At 59.8% G+C, this 18,323-nt stretch overlaps 5 protein-coding genes across 5 annotated transcripts; 3 read left to right on the top strand and 2 right to left on the bottom strand.

Annotated features, from left to right (window-relative positions):
* Window positions 1–35: 35 nt before the first annotated feature.
* Window positions 36–7,152, top strand: ACA1_054320 (PremRNA processing splicing factor 8, putative; the record flags this gene model as incomplete). Its single annotated transcript, XM_004344039.1, has 2 exons — window positions 36–4,058; window positions 4,156–7,152. The coding sequence occupies 2 exons, from the start codon at window positions 36–38 to the stop codon at window positions 7,150–7,152; spliced, it is 7,020 nt and encodes a 2,339-aa protein (XP_004344089.1).
* A 411-nt stretch (window positions 7,153–7,563) lies between these two features.
* ACA1_054310 (nitrate reductase, putative) lies at window positions 7,564–11,851 on the top strand (the record flags this gene model as incomplete). Its single annotated transcript, XM_004344038.1, has 17 exons — window positions 7,564–7,672; window positions 7,757–8,304; window positions 8,409–8,676; window positions 8,760–8,853; window positions 8,952–9,061; window positions 9,169–9,467; window positions 9,540–9,682; window positions 9,765–9,969; window positions 10,100–10,181; window positions 10,301–10,466; window positions 10,529–10,761; window positions 10,841–10,899; window positions 10,969–11,063; window positions 11,149–11,254; window positions 11,417–11,486; window positions 11,585–11,640; window positions 11,711–11,851. 17 exons carry the CDS (start codon window positions 7,564–7,566, stop codon window positions 11,849–11,851), a joined length of 2,784 nt encoding a protein of 927 aa, XP_004344088.1.
* Window positions 11,852–11,902: 51 nt separating this feature from the next.
* On the bottom strand, window positions 11,903–13,302 carry ACA1_054300 (Ras subfamily protein; the record flags this gene model as incomplete). The annotated part of the gene is made up of 5 exons (XM_004344037.1): window positions 11,903–12,135; window positions 12,218–12,429; window positions 12,525–12,667; window positions 12,764–12,995; window positions 13,184–13,302. The coding sequence occupies 5 exons, from the start codon at window positions 13,300–13,302 to the stop codon at window positions 11,903–11,905; spliced, it is 939 nt and encodes a 312-aa protein (XP_004344087.1).
* A 510-nt stretch (window positions 13,303–13,812) lies between these two features.
* On the bottom strand, window positions 13,813–14,103 carry ACA1_054290 (uncharacterized protein; the record flags this gene model as incomplete). Its single annotated transcript, XM_004344036.1, has 2 exons — window positions 13,813–13,850; window positions 13,935–14,103. 2 exons carry the CDS (start codon window positions 14,101–14,103, stop codon window positions 13,813–13,815), a joined length of 207 nt encoding a protein of 68 aa, XP_004344086.1.
* Window positions 14,104–14,404: 301 nt separating this feature from the next.
* ACA1_054280 (uncharacterized protein) lies at window positions 14,405–18,058 on the top strand (the record flags this gene model as incomplete). Its single annotated transcript, XM_004344035.1, has 16 exons — window positions 14,405–14,489; window positions 14,624–14,765; window positions 14,867–14,967; window positions 15,147–15,221; window positions 15,325–15,429; window positions 15,513–15,593; window positions 15,660–15,737; window positions 15,871–15,942; window positions 16,010–16,081; window positions 16,186–16,266; window positions 16,328–16,402; window positions 16,490–16,567; window positions 16,663–16,749; window positions 16,832–16,969; window positions 17,057–17,164; window positions 17,244–18,058. 16 exons carry the CDS (start codon window positions 14,405–14,407, stop codon window positions 18,056–18,058), a joined length of 2,193 nt encoding a protein of 730 aa, XP_004344085.1.
* Window positions 18,059–18,323: the final 265 nt, after the last annotated feature.

Here is an 18,323-nt window from a genome sequence, read left to right as displayed (position 1 = left end):
GATCGAGGCCGCATCTCTCGGCATCTCCATCAGAAATGGCGGACACTGAGACCGTGCACATGCACGACGCACCCTCTGCCGCCGACAAGGCGCTGGAGGAGAAGTCGCGCAAGTGGCATCAGCTCAATTCAAAGCGATATGGAGAGAAGAGGAAATTCGGGCACGTCGAGCCGCAGAAGGAGGACATGCCCCCCGAGCACATCCGCAAGATCATCAAGGATCACGGCGACATGTCGAGCAAGAAGTTCAGGCACGACAAGCGCGTGTACCTGGGAGCGCTCAAGTACGTGCCGCATGCGATCCTCAAGCTGCTCGAGAACATGCCGATGCCGTGGGAGCAGGTGCGCGACGTGCCGGTGCTCTACCACATCACGGGCGCCATCACGTTCGTCAACCAGATCCCGCTGGTCGTCGAGCCCATCTACATCGCGCAGTGGGGTTCGATGTGGATCATGATGAGGCGCGAGAAGCGAGATCGTCGGCATTTCAAGCGCATGCGATTCCCGCCGTTCGACGACGAGGAGCCGCCGCTCGACTACGGCGACAACATCATGGACGTCGAGCCGCTCGACCCGATCCAGATGGAATTCGAGGAGATCGAGGACGCCCCAGTCAAAGATTGGCTGTACGACAACCGGCCGCTCGCCGACACCAAGTACATCAACGGGCCGAGCTACAAGAGCTGGCGTCTGCCGCTCCCCATCATGGCCAATCTCTACCGTCTCGCCAGCCAGCTGCTCAGCGACCTCAACGACAAGAACTACTTCTACCTCTTCGACACCAAGTCCTTCTTCACGGCCAAGGCGCTCAACATGGCCATCCCCGGCGGCCCCAAATTCGAGCCCATGTACCGCGACATCGACGAGGCCGACGAGGACTGGAACGAGTTCAACGACATCAACAAACTCATCATCCGCCACCAGCTGCGCACGGAGTACAAGGTCGCGTTCCCCTACCTCTACAACAACCGCCCGAGGAGCGTGCACATCACCCCCTACCACCACCCGCTCTCCGTCTACATCAAGACCGACGACCCCGATCTGCCGGCGTTCTACTTCGACCCGCTCATCAACCCCATCGCGTCGTGGCGAGGCGAGAAGGGCCGCGGCGGCGACGGCGACGACGACGAGTTCGACGACGACGAGGAGGCCCCGTTCGCGCTGCCGGAGGGCGTCGAGCCGCTGCTCAAGGACACCGACCTCTTCACCGACAACACGGCCAGCGGCATCGCGCTCTACTGGGCGCCGCGCCCGTTCAACCTCCGCTCGGGCCGCACGAGGCGCGCGCAGGACGTGCCGCTCGTCAAGTCGTGGTACATGGAGCACTGCCCGCAGAACCACCCGGTCAAGGTCCGCGTGAGCTACCAGAAGCTGCTCAAGTGCTACGTGCTCAACCAGCTCAAGCACCGGCCGCCGAAGGCGCTCAACAAGCGCTACCTCTTCCGCTCGCTGGCGGCGACCAAGTTCTTCCAGTCGACGGAGCTCGATTGGGTGGAGGCCGGTCTGCAGGTGTGTCGGCAGGGCTACAACATGCTCAACCTCCTCATCCACCGCAAGAACCTCAACTACCTCCACCTCGACTACAACTTCAACCTCAAGCCCGTCAAGACGCTCACCACCAAGGAGCGCAAGAAGTCGCGTTTCGGTAACGCCTTCCATCTGTGTCGCGAGATCCTCCGGCTCACGAAGCTCGTCGTCGACGCCAACGTCCACTTCCGCCTCGGCCACGTCGACGCCTTCCAGCTCGCCGACGGCCTCCAGTACATCTTCGCGCACGTTGGCCAGCTCACCGGCATGTACCGATACAAGTACCGCCTCATGCGCCAGATCCGCATGTGCAAGGACCTCAAGCACCTCATCTACTACCGCTTCAACACCGGTCCCGTCGGCAAGGGTCCCGGCTGCGGCGTCTGGGCGCCGGCCTGGCGCGTGTGGCTCTTCTTCCTCCGCGGCGTCGTGCCGCTGCTCGAGCGGTGGCTGGGCAACCTGCTCGCCAGGCAGTTCGAGGGCCGCCACTCCAAGGGCATCGCCAAGACCGTCACCAAGCAGCGCGTGGAGAGCCACTTCGATCTCGAGCTCAGGGCCGCGGTCATGCACGACATCCTCGACATGATGCCCGAGGGCATCCGGGCCAACAAGTCGCGCACCATCCTCCAGCACCTCAGCGAGGCGTGGCGCTGCTGGAAGGCCAACATCCCGTGGAAGGTGCCCGGCCTGCCGGCGCCGATCGAGAACATGATCCTGCGCTACGTCAAGTCCAAGGCCGACTGGTGGACCAACGTCGCGCACTACAACCGCGAGCGCATCCGCCGGGGCGCCACCGTCGACAAGACCGTGTGCAAGAAGAACCTCGGTCGGCTCACGCGGCTGTGGCTCAAGGCCGAGCAGGAGCGGCAGCACAACTACCTCAAGGACGGGCCGTACATCACCGCCGAGGAGGCCGTCGCGATCTACACCACGACGGTGCACTGGCTCGAGAGCCGCAAGTTCTCGCCGATCCCGTTCCCGCCGCTCAACTACAAGCACGACACGAAGCTGCTCATCCTGTCGCTCGAGCACCTCAAGGAGGCCTACAGCGTCAAGAGCCGGCTCAACCAGTCGCAGCGCGAGGAGCTCGGCCTCGTCGAGCAGGCCTACGACAACCCGCACGAGGCCCTGTCGCGGATCAAGCGCCACCTCCTCACGCAGCGGGCCTTCAAGGAGCTGGGCATCGAGTTCATGGACCTCTACAGCTACCTGATCCCGGTCTACGACATCGAGCCGCTCGAGAAGATCACCGACGCCTACCTCGACCAGTACGTGTGGTATGAGGCCGACAAGCGTCACCTCTTCCCCAACTGGATCAAGCCCGCCGACACCGAGCCGCCGCCGCTCCTCACCTACAAGTGGTGCCAGGGCATCAACAACCTCACCAACGTGTGGGACACGAGCGAGGGCGAGTGCGTCGTGCTGATGGAGACCAAGCTCGAGAAGGTCTACGAGAAGATCGATCTCACGCTGCTCAACCGGCTCCTGCGCCTCATCCTCGACCACAACATCGCCGACTACATGACGGCCAAGAACAACGTGGTCATGAACTACAAGGACATGAACCACACCAACTCGTACGGCCTCATCCGCGGCCTCCAGTTCGCGTCGTTCATCTTCCAGTACTACGGCCTCGTGCTCGACCTCCTCGTGCTCGGCCTCACCCGCGCGTCGGAGATCGCCGGCCCGCCGCAGATGCCCAACGACTTCCTCACCTTCCGCTCCGTCGAGGAGGAGACCCGCCACCCGATCCGCCTCTACTCGCGCTACATCGACCGGATCCACATGTGCTTCCGCTTCACGCACGACGAGGCCAAGGAGCTCATCCAGCGCTACCTCACCGAGCACCCGGACCCCAACAACGAGAACATCGTCGGCTACAACAACAAGAAGTGCTGGCCCCGCGACGCCCGCATGCGCCTCATGAAGCACGACGTCAACCTCGGCCGCGCCGTCTTCTGGGACATCAAGAACCGGCTCCTGCGGTCGCTCACCACGATCGAGTGGGACAACTCGTTCCTCTCGGTCTACAGCAAGGACAACCCCAACCTGCTGTTCGCCATGTGCGGCTTCGAAGTCCGCATCCTGCCCAAGTGCCGCTCGCTCAACGAGGAGTTCACCCAGCAGGACGGCGTGTGGAACCTCCAGAACGAGAACACCAAGGAGCGCACGGCGCAGGCCTTCCTGCGCGTCGACGAGGAGTCGCTCGGCCGCTTCGAGAACCGCATCCGCATGGTGCTCATGGCCTCGGGCTCCACCACCTTCACCAAGATCGTCAACAAGTGGAACACGTCGCTCATCGGCCTCATGACCTACTACCGCGAGGCCACCGTCCACACCCAGGAGCTGCTCGACCTCCTCGTCAAGTGCGAGAACAAGATCCAGACCCGCGTCAAGATCGGCCTCAACTCGAAGATGCCCTCCCGCTTCCCGCCCGTCGTCTTCTACACCCCGAAGGAGCTCGGCGGCCTCGGCATGCTCTCAATGGGCCACGTGCTCATCCCCCAGTCCGACCTCCGCTACTCGAAGCAGGTACGAGCTCTCCTTGGTTGTGTGTCGTGCTGGTTGAAGCACTCACTTTCTTTTTCTCTTCTTTTTCTCTTCTTCTTTCTTTTTCTCACCCAACCAGACCAACGTCGGCACGACGCACTTCCGGAGCGGTATGTCGCACGAGGAGGACCAGCTGATTCCGAACCTCTACCGCTACATCCAGCCGTGGGAGCAGGAGTTCATCGACTCGCAGCGCGTGTGGGCCGAGTACGCGCTCAAGCGGCAGGAGGCCAACGCGCAGAACAAGCGGCTCACGCTCGAGGACCTCGAGGACTCGTGGGACCGCGGCATCCCGCGGATCAACACGCTCTTCCAGAAGGACCGCCACACGCTGGCCTACGACAAGGGCTGGCGTCTGCGCACGGACTGGAAGCAGTACCAGGTCCTCAAGCAGAACCCGTTCTGGTGGACCCACCAGCGCCACGACGGCAAGCTGTGGAACCTCAACAACTACCGGACGGACATGATCCAGGCGCTGGGCGGCGTGGAGGGCATCCTCGAGCACACGCTGTTCAAGGGCACCTACTTCCCGACGTGGGAGGGTCTCTTCTGGGAGAAGGCGTCGGGCTTCGAGGAGTCGATGAAGTACAAGAAGCTCACCAACGCGCAGCGCTCGGGTCTCAACCAGATCCCGAACCGTCGGTTCACGCTCTGGTGGTCGCCGACGATCAACCGCGCCAACGTCTACGTCGGCTTCCAAGTGCAGCTCGACCTGACGGGCATCTTCATGCACGGCAAGATCCCCACGCTCAAGATCTCGCTCATCCAGATCTTCCGCGCGCATCTCTGGCAGAAGGTCCACGAGAGCGTCGTGATGGATCTGTGCCAGGTGTTCGACCAGGAGCTCGACGCGCTCGAGATCGAGACGGTGCAGAAGGAGACGATCCACCCGCGCAAGTCCTACAAGATGAACTCGTCGTGCGCCGACGTGCTCCTCTTCGCCGCGTACAAGTGGCCCGTGTCGAAGCCCTCGCTCCTGACCGACACCAACGACGTCTTCGACTCGCACACGACCAAGTACTGGATCGACGTCCAGCTCCGCTGGGGCGACTACGACTCGCACGACATCGAGCGCTACGCGCGCGCCAAGTTCCTCGACTACACGACCGACAACATGAGCATCTACCCGTCGCCCACCGGCGTGCTCATCGCGCTCGACCTGGCCTACAACCTCTACAGCGCCTTCGGCAACTGGTTCACCGGCGTCAAGCCCCTGCTCGGCCAGGCCATGGCCAAGATCATGAAGTCGAACCCGGCCCTCTACGTGCTCCGCGAGCGCATCCGCAAGGGCCTCCAGCTCTACTCGTCCGAGCCCACCGAGCCCTACCTGTCGTCGCAGAACTACGGCGAGCTCTTCTCCAACCAGATCATCTGGTTCGTCGACGACACCAACGTCTACCGCGTCACCATCCACAAGACGTTCGAGGGTAACTTGACGACCAAGCCCATCAACGGCGGCATCTTCATCTTCAACCCGCGCACCGGCCAGCTCTTCCTCAAGATCATCCACACGTCGGTGTGGGCCGGCCAGAAGCGTCTCGGCCAGCTGGCCAAGTGGAAGACGGCCGAGGAGGTGGCGGCGCTCATCCGGTCGCTGCCCGTCGAGGAGCAGCCCAAGCAGATCATCGTCACGCGCAAGGGCATGCTCGACCCGCTCGAGGTGCACCTGCTCGACTTCCCCAACATCGTCATCAAGGGCTCCGAGCTCCAGCTGCCCTTCCAGGCGTGCCTCAAGATCGAGAAGTTCGGCGACCTCATCCTCAAGGCCACCGAGCCGCAGATGGTGCTCTTCAACATCTACGACGACTGGCTCAAGACGATCTCGTCCTACACGGCCTTCTCGCGACTGGTGCTCATCCTGCGTTCGCTGCACGTCAACCACGAGAAGACGCGCGTCATCCTCAAGCCCGACAAGACCGTGGTCACGCAGCCGCACCACATCTGGCCCTCGCTCAACGACGAGCAGTGGATCAAGGTCGAGGTGTCGCTCAAGGACCTCATCCTCTCCGACTACGGCAAGAAGAACAACGTCAACGTGGCCTCGCTCACGCAGTCGGAGATCCGCGACATCATCCTCGGCATGGAGATCTCGCCGCCGTCGGAGCAGCGCCAGCAGATCGCCGAGATCGAGAAGCAGACCAAGGAGGCCAGCCAGCTGACGGCGGTGACGACCAAGACCACCAACGTGCACGGCGACGAGATCACCGTCACCACGACCTCGCCCTACGGCCAGAAGATGTTCACCTCCAAGACCGACTGGCGCGTGCGGGCCATCTCGGCGACCAACCTCCACCTCCGTACCAACCACATCTACGTCTCGTCGGACGACGTCAAGGAGACGGGCTTCACCTACGTGCTGCCCAAGAACGTGCTCAAGAAGTTCATCACCATCTCCGACCTCCGCACGCAGGTGGCCGGCTTCATGTACGGCATCAGCCCGCCGGACAACCCGATGGTCAAGGAGATCCGCTGCATCGTCATGCCGCCGCAGTGGGGCACGCACCAGGAGGTCAACCTGCCCCACCAGCTCCCCGAGCACGAGTACCTCGCCGACATGGAGCCCCTCGGCTGGATCCACACCCAGCCCAACGAGCTCCCGCAGCTCCCGCCCGGCGACGTCATCACCCACGCCGGCATCATGACCGACAACAAGGCCTGGGACGCCGAGAAGGCCATCGTCATCACCGTCTCCTTCACCCCCGGCTCCTGCTCCCTCACCGCCTACAAGCTCACCCCCGCCGGCTACACCTGGGGCCAGCAGAACCGCGACAACCACACCCACAACTTCTCCGGCTACTCCCCGCTCTTCTACGAGAAGGTGCCCATGCTCCTCTCCGACCGCTTCCTCGGCTTCTACATGGTCCCCGAGCACGGCATGTGGAACTACAACTTCTCCGGCGTCAAGCACAACCCCAACATGAAGTACTCGCTCGTCCTCGCCAACCCGCGCGAGTTCTACAACGAGGCCTTCCGCCCCACCCACTTCCTCTCCTGGGTCTCCTCCGAGGACACCGCCACCGCCGAAGGAGGAGCCGACGACGGACTCGACGCCGACCGCGAGAACCTCTTCGACTAAGACCCGACCCACCGACCCCTTCTCGGCGAGTAGCCGACTACTCTTCTTCTCCTTCTTCTCTCTGTCATGTTAATTTATTGCCCCTCCACAGCATCAATGAATGAATACCCCAAACACCAAACACTTGCAACGTACACTATTTTATTTATTGTTTATTGTTATTTATTTATTTTTTATTATATCATTTGTTACGATCGCAGATAGATAATTAGAGATAAAAAACGTTGTGCGAAGTTGCTGTTGCGGGCGACATATGGGGTTTCGGCCGCTTTTCTTCAGGAACGTGGTAAGCGAGTGTACTGCGGCACCAGCCGCCATGCAGAGTACGAGACCCAGTCAACACCACTACTACACTTGAAGTACACTGCCCTCGTTTGGGTCATTCCAACCATCTCTCATCATATCATGAGCATGCAGCAGCAGCACTCCGCTTGTGCGCACCTCGCGCAGCTTGAGCCGGGCGAGTTCCAGCACAAGCGGCACCGCTTCACCTTCCCCACCCCTCGCGGCCTCGATGAAGGTGGCTTCACCCCTAGAACTTGTGTGGTCGCCACCCAACTCACCATCATCACCTTCAACTTTTTCTTGTCTTTCTCTCGAGCAGGGAAAGAGGGGGACAAGGAAGCAACAACGATCAGCAAACAACAACAACAACAACGAGAAGAAGAAGATGAAAGTAGAGCCCGGGGCAAGTACGCGCGTCGCGCGCAGCGGGTGGTGCAGACACCCGACAGCGATCGCGACCCAGACGCCTGGGTGGTCCAGTGGGAGAAGACCCACCCCTACCGCAAGCTGAAGCCTCAACTCGAACATGAAGAAGAAGAAGAGGGTGAAGGTGGAGCAGCAGCCAAGAAGAAGAAAGAAGAAGAAGATGCGACGAAAACGAAAAAAGAGGAAGAGGAGGAGGAGAAGAAGGAAGAAGAGGAGACCAAGGAGAAGGAGAAGGAAAAGATGAAGGAGGTGGTGGTGCAGGATGGCCGCGGCAAGGGCCTCATTCGGCTCACGGGCCAGCACCCGCTCAACGCCGAGCCGCCCGCCGGGATGCTGGTCGAGCCCGGCCTCATCACCCCCGCGCCCCTCCACTACGTGCGCAACCATGGACCCGTACCGCGCCTCCACTGGGACACCCACCGCGTCGGCGTCTGCGGAATGGTACAGTTTTGCTGGCGTTTGACGCACGGATTGGTCAGAACTATGACTGGTCCGGGCCAATGGGAAAGCTGACCTGGCTGGTATGTTGCTATGCAACTGACCAGGTGGAGCGGCCGCACGAGTTTAGTATGGAGGAGCTGTGCGGGCTGCCCACGTTCGAGATCCCGGTCACGGTGGTCTGCGACGGCAACCGCCGGAAGGAGCTCAACACCATCACCCGCTCCAAGGGCTTCGACTGGGGTCCGGGCGCCGTCGGCACCGCCGTGTGGCGCGGCGTCTCCCTGGCCCACGTCATCCGGCGCTGCGGGGTCAAGCCGGGCGCCCGCTTCGTGTGCTTCGAGGGCGCCGACCAGCTCTTCCAGGGCAACTACGGTACTCTCCACCTCAACGGCGCTTCTTGCTGGGTGTAGTAGGCTGATTGAAGAGGAATGTGAATGGAATGCAACGTGATACAGGCACCAGCATTCCGTTGGCCGCGGCGATGGAGGAGAACAACGACATGATGCTGGCCTTCGAGATGAACGGGCAGCGTCTGCCTCCAGACCACGGGTATAGAATAGGCGCAACACTCCAACCCTGGCCTTCAACGTTTTCTCAACTTTCCTCTATGTCCGTGTGCGGTGGTGCGTGTGCGTGCGTTCGCGAAGGTACCCGGTGCGGGTGGTGCTGCCGGGCTACGTGGGCGGGCGCATGGTAAAGTGGCTCTCCAAGATCGAGATCAGCGACGAGGAGTCCAAGAACTGGCACCACTACTTCGGTAGCCATCCCTCCCATTCTACTTTCCTAAATTGTAAATAATATACAATGTTTATTTGTTTTAAATTGTCGAAAATGGCTAAAATAACAATCTTCATCTTCTCGCAGACAATCGGGTGATGCCGCCGGGCGTGGACTATGGCAACGTGGACTCGGGCGGGTGGTGGTACAAGCCCGAGACGCTGCTCAACCACCTGAATGTGAACTCGGTCATCACCTCGCCCGGCCACGAAGAGTTCTTCCGCATCCGCCACGGCCTCACCCGCTACACCATGCGCGGCTACGCCTACGCGGGCGGCGGCCGCGAGGTGCGCCGGGTCGAGGTCACCCTCGACGGCGGCAACACGTGGATCCAGTGCCAGCGCCACTACGCCAAGGACCACCTCCGCCACGGCATCAACTCTTGGGTGCGCACCACCGCACGCACCACCGCACGCACCACCGCACACGGGCTGCACAGACTAACATGTACCCAAAAGACGTGGTGCCACTGGTCGCTGGAGCTGGAGGCGTGGCGGCTGTTGAAGGCGGACGAGATCGCGGTGCGGGCGGTGGACGCGCAACTCAACACCCAGCCCTCCGATCCCACCTGGAACCTGCTCGGCATGATGAACAACTGCTGGTACGCACGGCACACGACAAGCACGGCACACACGGCACACACGCTAAACAATGACACGACACGCACGGCACACGGCGCTCAGGTATCGCATCAGGATCGAGGTGCAGGACGAGCCGACTATTGGATCGACGGCTTGCATCTTCAAGCATCCGGTGCAGCCGGGCAGCCTGGCGGGCGGGTGGATGATCCACTCGCGCGATGAGCCGCACCCGCCGCGCGCCCCCGACAACGACGCCGCCATGAACAAGCGGGTCGGGCGGCACATCCCCACCAGCGAGATTCGCAAGGTACCTCCACCTCTGTGGCCGCGCACCTTGTCTCACAGAGCCCGATAAAGTCCTGAAAAAACCGCCAACGACACGACACGACACGACACGACACGACACGACACGACACGACACGACACGACACTCACAGCATGACAAAGAGGACGATTGCTGGGTGGTGATCGATGGCCGCGTGTTCGATATGACGGAGTACCTGAAGGACCACCCCGGGGGTAAGTCGATTTGATTCTTTTTCCTTAATTACTCATATACAATATATAAATACATCTAAATATATAGCTATGCTACATTCTTCATATAACTATTTACATTCTCCTGACAATTTTTTTAGGAGCGTGTCCGGTGATGCTGAAGGCCGGCGGCGACGCGTCGAGGGAGTACCACGACATTCACGCGCGCGATGCGGACGAGATCAAGGAGTACTACTGCATCGGCATCGCCGTCGACGACCAGCTGCCGCCCGTCCAAGTCCCCTCTTCCCTGCGCGGTGCCCCCAGGTCCCCTACCCTCCCACCGTGTGCGTGTGCGTGTGCGTGTGCGTGTGGCGTTGGCTCAACAGCAAATGGTGCAGAGCGTTGGACCCGCGCAAGTGGATTGACATCACTCTGGTTCGCCGGGAGGAGATCTCGCCCGACACGCGCAAGTTCCGCTTCGAGCTGCCGGGCGCGCGCGAGGGCGTCCAACTCGGGCTGCCGGTGGGGCTGCACGTCCTTTTGGGTGCCTACATCGACGACCAGCTCATCGTGCGGCCCTACACCCCCATCGGCCCCGTCGTCGCCGACGAAGACCCGGGTGCGTGTGTCGTGCTGTGTGTGTGTCGTGTGTGTGTGTCTCGTGGGTGTTGACAAGCATGGTGGGTGGTGGGCTTAAGGTTACGTGGAGTTCGTGATCAAGATCTACTTCAGCAACAAGAGCAGAGCGTTCCCTAAGGTGGGGTTGCCCCAACATCCATAAAATTGTTGACCTTTCTCACACTCTGTGAGATAACGCCAACTGCAGGGCGGACTGATGACGCAGCACATTGAGTCCCTCAAGGTGGGCGACAAGCTCAAGATGAAGGGACCCGCTGGCCACGTCATCTACCACGGCCGAGGGTACTCTTCTTCGCCTTCCGGCTCCCCGCTGGGCCGATCGGCACGCGTTGGCTGACACATACATCACCCTGCCCCCCCCCCGCAGCCGGATCGCAGTGAATGCCAAGCCGATGCAGGTCAAGCAGATCTCGATGGTGGCCGGCGGCACTGGCATCACGCCCATGTACCAGCTCGCCCGCGCCATCTGCAAGGTGCTCTCTTTCGCTGAGCGTGTGCGTCTGATCGCATGCGTTGACCTCTGACGCCGATGTCGTGTGTTTCGTGTCGTGTGCCGTGCGCCGTGCGCCGTGTCTGAACAGGATCCGGGCGACACGACGCAGGTATCGCTGTTGTACGCCAATCGTAGCACGCAGGACATTCTGCTGCGGCGCGAGCTGGACGAACTGGCTCGCGACCATCCCCAATTCCAAGTGTGGTACACCGGTAGCGATCTCACCTCTTTTTGTGTTGTGTTTCGTTTTTGTTTTCGTTTCGAAAAGTGTGATCCCTTCTGACTAGTCACGACATTCCGGTTTTCTCAGTGGACCAGCCGCCTCCCCAAGGCACGTGGCGCTACTCTGTGGGCCATGTGGTCGAGGTACAAACTCGGTTTTCTGTTTCCGTGTGCTTGTCTGTGTGTGCGCACTGGCTCACTTTGAACGGCACAGCACATGCTGAGAACGCAGCTGTTCCCGGCGTGTCGGGACGCCCTCACGCTGTTGTGTGGGCCGCCGGCCATGGTCGAGCTCGCCCTCATTCCCGGCCTCGAGTCGCTCGGCTACACCGCCGACGACCTCTTTGAGTTTTGAAGAAGACCAATAAAAGCAAGAATTAAGTTAATAAAATAAAATATGCTATTCTCATTGGAGGCTGCACACAAGGGCGCTGTTGGTTCGCTGCGTGTCGAGGTGTGTGCGGTGTGCGCGTGTGCGGTTAAGCTTCCGAGGGAGGTTGTTGGCGGTGGGCGGTTCCTGCGGCGATTGGAGGAGGTGCAGCTTGGCGGCGACGTGGAACACCTGGGGCACGCCCTCCCCCGACTTGGCCGAACATTCGACGTACATCGCCGCACCCAGCTCCTTCGCCAAGGCCACTCCTGCTTTCTCAAGTCAGCCGTGTACCGTGCGTGTCGTGCGGTGAGTCGTGCGGTGAGTCGTGCGTGTCGTGTCGTGCGGTACCTTCAAAAACTGGGACGCACGAGTGCGGAGGAGCGGAAGAGGAGGTTCGGAGGTCGGACTTGGTGCCCACTACGACGATGGTCACGTTCGGCCGAGCTCGCCGCACCTCGGGCACCAACTGGTGCCGCACGGCATCCATCGATGTTCTGTCATTCACCGCAAAGCAAGCCAGCACGCAACTCGTCTGCAAGTACACTCCCGTTCGATTACACCTGTGTGCGTGTGCGGTGGTGCGTGTGCGTGTGCGGTGTTGCTCGTTAACATGCGCTGTGGAGCAAACTATGTGGCTTAGATGCGGAAGACGCACTCAGAGCGGCCGGGCGTGTCCCAGTATCGCAGGATGACTGCGGCACCGTCGACGGTGGTCTGGTCCTCCTGGTAGTCGAACGAGGGCGTCCACGCGCACGCGTCACTGTAGTTCCCCGACCTGAAGCGGAGCAACAGCGACGTCTTCCCCACCTAGCCCGGCAGGTCAGTCCCATCGTGTTTGTCGTCGTGTGTCGTGTCGTGTCGTGTCGTGTCGTTGCGTGCCTGTTCAGCGCCGACGATGGTGAACTCGGTGGGCGGGTAGAGCTGGCCCGGCACGAGGAGGTGTCGTTCGAGAAGAGCGTCTCGCCCGCTTCGCACCTCCTTGAGGCCTCGAACGTTTCTCATGAGCTGGTGTACGTGCGTCTTGTACAACTGCTTGTACTTCGTCTGTGCGTCGTCACCTTCTTCATCTGCACCATCTTCTTCTTCTTCCTTGATGCGGCTCAACACCTCCACGCCCAATTCGGCGCTACACGCGAATGCGCAGATGAGACAAAACGGCAACAGAGTAGCAGCGCACTTCGGAAGAAAAAGAAGATGACTACGACGACGACGAAGAAGATGATGAGGTGTGTGTACCTGAGTCGGAGGATGATGGTGCGCCACAGGTGGTGAGAGTCTGCGGCCTCGCGCCACGCAAGGCAAACCTGCGCGCACCGTCCGATGTCGGCCTGGTCTTCCAGTCGCTCGAAGACGTGGATCAACACGTCGAACACCTTCAACGCTCCTTCTTCTTCATCTTTTTCTTCAACGTTCTCACGCTTTTTCACCATCATCTTCTTCTTCGTGTCTTTGTGGAGTTCGTGGGTGTGGAACTAATACTTCTTCTTCGGTGCTTTTTGAGGACAATGATATGTGCCGATCGGTGCCCACATAATGATCACCAACCATAATTACGGAACTGTTTCTGGCTCGCCGCTCAGAACCTCTTTTAGGCCGATCATCGGCATGTCGCAGAGCAAGCCCGGAGTTAAAGGCTACAACAATAAGAAAAACAAAGAACGAAAAAAGAACGAAGAAACAGAAAAAGTCACCACTCTCTGAGTCCGACGCAGGGTTGTTGGTGGTTGGGGGCGTTGGTATAGTGGTATTACGTAGGTTTATAGTCCGAGACGCGGGTTCGAATCCTGCACGCCCCCTCACCTTTTCGCCTCCTCGCAGAACGTTTCATATGTGGAAAAAGAGTTCACCCCAGCGCAGTGCACCACGGCAGTGTTATTCTTCCATCTTTTGGATTTATTGTTTCTCACTGTACATGTTGCGCTACGGTAGGCTGGTGTGGCTTCTTAGGGCAGGTCAGTCAAGCTCTTCTTGGGCGGGGGTCCTAAGCACCGCAAAAGAACGATTAAAAGGGAAGAAAGAACGAAAACGGCGTGAGGCTTTGGGGGGGGGCAAAGCAGTGGCTCACCCTTCTTCTTGGTGCCCACCACGGTGGCGGTCTTCTGGAACTTGCCCTCGTTGGACATCCCGCCAGAGTTGCCGCTGGTGGCCCACGACGTCTTAGTCACCTCCTCCACGTTGGGGTCCTTCGGCCGGGCCAGCTCCTCAAACTTAGACTTGAGCGACGACGCCGACATGTCTCTTCTTGATTGATCTCTGTTGTGTCGCTTTGTCGAATTTAAATGTTTGTTATTGTTTCTGTTGTCCAATCGACGACAAACGGAGCTACGTAATAAAAGTGAAGAATGTGTCGACACATTAATCAGAGATACCAAACTACTAGGTGCCAAGGAGAACATGCTCCTTTCCTGCGTTCTCCGAAAGTTTGCATGCGAAGTGCGGTCAAGGACCATCCCGCCACTATCAACAAAGCTTGTGAGTACGAACCATTCAACAAGACACGCGGGCCGCACATTGGGAAAACCTGTGAAGGAGAATATGATGAACGGACTGGCCGCCCTGATCGTGATCGGTCTGGTTGCATTCGTTGGCAGCCTCTCTACCTTCAGCTCCGCCGCCACTGGTGACCCACCCTTATTCGCTCTTTCGCTCTTCCCTCCCCCCCTCCTTTCCCTCCGCTTTTCGTTCTCTCTCCGTCTCCTCGGTTGGACTCCGGCTGACCCTTTTTATTGTTTGCTCAACGTTGGCCTCCCTCAGTTACGGTGTGCAGCAACAATTGCACCTTCGACGACTTCGACGTGGCCTTTGACAGCCTCGTCGCCGGCGACACCATCACCGTCAAGCAGGGCTACACCACTTTGGCCGCCCGCACCGTCACGCTCAATAACATCACCATATGGTACGATACCCAGTACCCAAAAAAGGAAAACAGACGAAAGAGGGGCCAACGAAAAACGTTGTTGTTGATTGTCGTCATCATCGACATGTTGTGTGCTACAGGGGCTACAACGCCACGTTCGGCTCGAACAGCGATGTGTGGCTCACGATCCCCACCAACGTCAGCCTCCTGTTCAAGGGCTCCTCTCTCATCTTTGGCACCTGTACGCACGCGCCCGTCTCAAACGATATCTTTTCGTTCACATAGACCTCCCTTACCGGGCGCGTGTGCGTGCGTGTGCGGTGGTGCGTGTGCGTGTGCGTGTGCGTGTGCGTGTGCGTGTGCGTGTGCGTGTGCGTGTGCGTGTGCGTGTGCGTGTGCGTGTGCGGCGGGCTCATGCAGCGATCAAGGTGGATGGAGGCAAGTTGATTCAGGAGGGCCTGCTCGACTTCCAAATGTTCGACTTGCCGTACCAGGGTATCATCAACTTTACACCCACGCACAACCCACAACTCATAACTCACAACGTTTCGGTTTCTTCCCCTTTGATTCTACTACACGAACAAACACACAAACACAGCGGAGGACAAGACAGGCCTTGTGCTCGACAATGGCGCAACGCTCCTGCAGCAGGGCCAGCTGCTCTTCCGACTCTCCGCATACTTGAACTCCACCGTTCTCACTGGTGCTCTCTCCACCCAACGCACTCAACCTACCCAACGTCAAATGGCCCAACACCACTCACGCCGCCCGATGTGGTCGATCCAGGCCTGTACGTGGGCGGTTCAACCTCGTGGACTCAGCTCGGGAGCCTCGTGGTCAGGGCCGATGGCTACGGCGCGCTCACCGGTACACAACCCCACACGCCAGTCGGCCACCAGCACACAACTCTCATTTTGATTCTTTTCTTTTAAGGCGTGGAGCTTGAGGTGGAGGCGGTGTGGACTTCGTCCGGCGAGGTCTCCGTCACAGCCACCCAGTCCAACGTGACCGGTAACTGACGTCCGCCCGCACACGCACACGCACACGCACACGCACACGCACACGCACACGCACGCGCACGCGCACGCGCACGCGCACATGCACAGTTCACACTCATAGTCTCTTGATGGTTACTACTATCTAGGCATCGTAGTGGGGGGCAATACGTGGAGCCCAAGCGGCACGGTGAGCGTCACTGCGGTCGACGGCGCCAAGGGTACATATCTTCATGCAGTGATCCTAGCTTGTGTTTGTTCACCGAGCTCTCTTCCTCTCGGCTGCAGGGTTGACCGTCTCCGGTTCCACGTGGAACCAGGGCGGGACCACCACAGTCAACGCGACCAACGGAGCCACAGGTTCCCTCCCAGGCTCTCAGTTTTCGCTTTTCGCTTTCGCTTTCGCTTTTTGTTTCATTCTTTGTAGGGCGGAACTAATGGGACGTATCTGTTGGGTGGGGTAGGCGTGTACTTTGGCGGTTTCGGCAGCACCTGGTCGCAGTCGGCCAACTTGGTGGTGACCGCATCCGATGGACAGGCCACAGGTACGCTACCGGCGTTGGGCGGTTCATGGCCATTGCTCACATTGCAATCCCAATGCATCAGGAATTCTGATCGATGCCACCACGCCGTGGACTCAGTCCGGCCGCGTTTACGTGACCGCCAACCAGAATGCCACCGGTAGGATAAATAACATCTGCGCAACCCATCAGCCTCACATACTAATATTATATTTTATTATGACCACATTATTTTTTGAAAACGCAGGAATTCTTCTGCGCGTTTCGGAGACCTGGCAGCAGTCCGGCGTCGCGACCATCCTCGCGCAGGGCTTGTCTGCCATTGGTTCGTACTTCCCCCTCCATCTTGTTAATCCCTACCCCTATTTCTCACCCTTTTCTCTTTTGCTCACGCGTATTTCTCTTCGATCATTCCATCAGGACTGCGATGTGCCAACAGCTCTGTGCTGACGTGGACCTCCACGGAGAGCATCAACAGCACCCAGACCCAGTCGGGGACTGCCATCAGTACTCTATTGACCCACTTCTTCGCTTTCGCTCTCTTCTTTTCGGGTCGGCGGGCTCACCCAAGAATGACCTGTCAATGTAGGCGGCTGCTCCACGCCGGCCCCGAGCGCCTCGCCCAGCGCGAGCCCGCAGATCCTGCTGTCGAACATGACCACCATCCCCTCCATGCCCATGCTCTGCTTCAACCTCTCCGCGCCCGCAGTGCTCATCCTGCCCAAGGGTACATGCTCGCACCGCACGCACACACACACACACACATTCCGCACACGCACCACACACGCTCAAGATTTGTCGTTGGTCGGCGCAGATTCAAAGGGAAACGTGCAGCAGCTGGCCGGCGTGATGGTGTCGCTCGGCTCGGTCGGGCGAATGGACAGCAACGACACCCTGATCGAGGAGGCCACAGTCACCGACGGTACCCTCCTTTGTGTGGAATGTGGTGAATGTACTGCAGTACTGACATTCCACGTGCCAATGAATGTGGTCACTCGCAGGAATGTGGGGCGAGGAGGCCAACAACTCGCTCGGCGCCAGCCAGTCGTACATCTACGCCTGCACTCTGTCGTTCAACTCCACCACCTCAGCCGGGGCCATCACCACCAAGCGCAACGGCGGGTCGGCCAACTCGACGGTGCTGCAGCTCCAGTGGTACCTGTTCGACGCCGCGACCAATGTGTCCTTGGGCGGCGACGTGTCGTTCGGCACCTCGCCGGCCTACACCAAGCTCACCGTGCGCCTGGCCAACTGGCCGTGGCCCGCCTACACGGGCCGCGCGAGCGACGACGGCCGCGCCGAGGTGCGCATCACCATCGACCCGCCCTTCACCGGCTCCACGCCCAAGTCCGGCGGCGGCGGCAGCGGCAGCAGCTACCTTAAGGAGTTCGGCCTGTCGGGCCAGACCACCGACTACACCGCTGGATCCGTGTCGACGTCCGTGCGGTTGGTCGACGCCGTGGAGATCGACGGCCAGCTGATCCCCTTGGCCGGGCTCGACAGCAACACTCGGCCGCCGGTCGAGTACTGGCTCGACGGGGCCACGTCGCAGCTGGTGCTGTCGTTCGGCCGCTTCAACTCGACGGTGGTCTACGACCCGGACTTCGGCGTGTTTCTGGGCGCCAAGGGCGGCGACGGCGGCGGAACGAGCAGCGACAACACGGGCCTGATCGTGGGCGTGGCGGTGGCGGTGCCGCTGGCGATCCTGGTGGTGGTGGCGGTGATAGGCGGCGCGGCGGTGCTCACCTACTACCGACGACGGCAAGTGGCCAACCAGCACAGCGGCGTCAACTTTGATCAGGAGGACGCGCTGTGATAGGCCTTGCATACTTTACTAATTTAATCAATGAATCGCCCACACGCGTGTACCAGACCTGGTCCGTCCTGCGAATGGACCCGCAGTCAGGGTGAGAACACCCAGGTTAACCACCCAAGGCAAGGCTTCAGTGAATGGTGGACTCCACATCGAATCCTAATTGTGCTGCTCTTTGTACATAGATCCTTAGGAACGCCCAGGCACAATGTGGCAAACAAATCATATAAAATAAGAAACCTAAAAACAATTTCGCTGCGTTCGGCGT

Source organism: Acanthamoeba castellanii (genome assembly GCF_000313135.1).
Source record: "Acanthamoeba castellanii str. Neff unplaced genomic scaffold scf7180000084594, whole genome shotgun sequence".
NCBI classification, from domain to species: Eukaryota; Discosea; order Longamoebia; family Acanthamoebidae; genus Acanthamoeba; species Acanthamoeba castellanii.
Note: the sequence above shows the minus strand (reverse complement) of the source record. Positions and strands in the feature narration are given on the sequence as shown.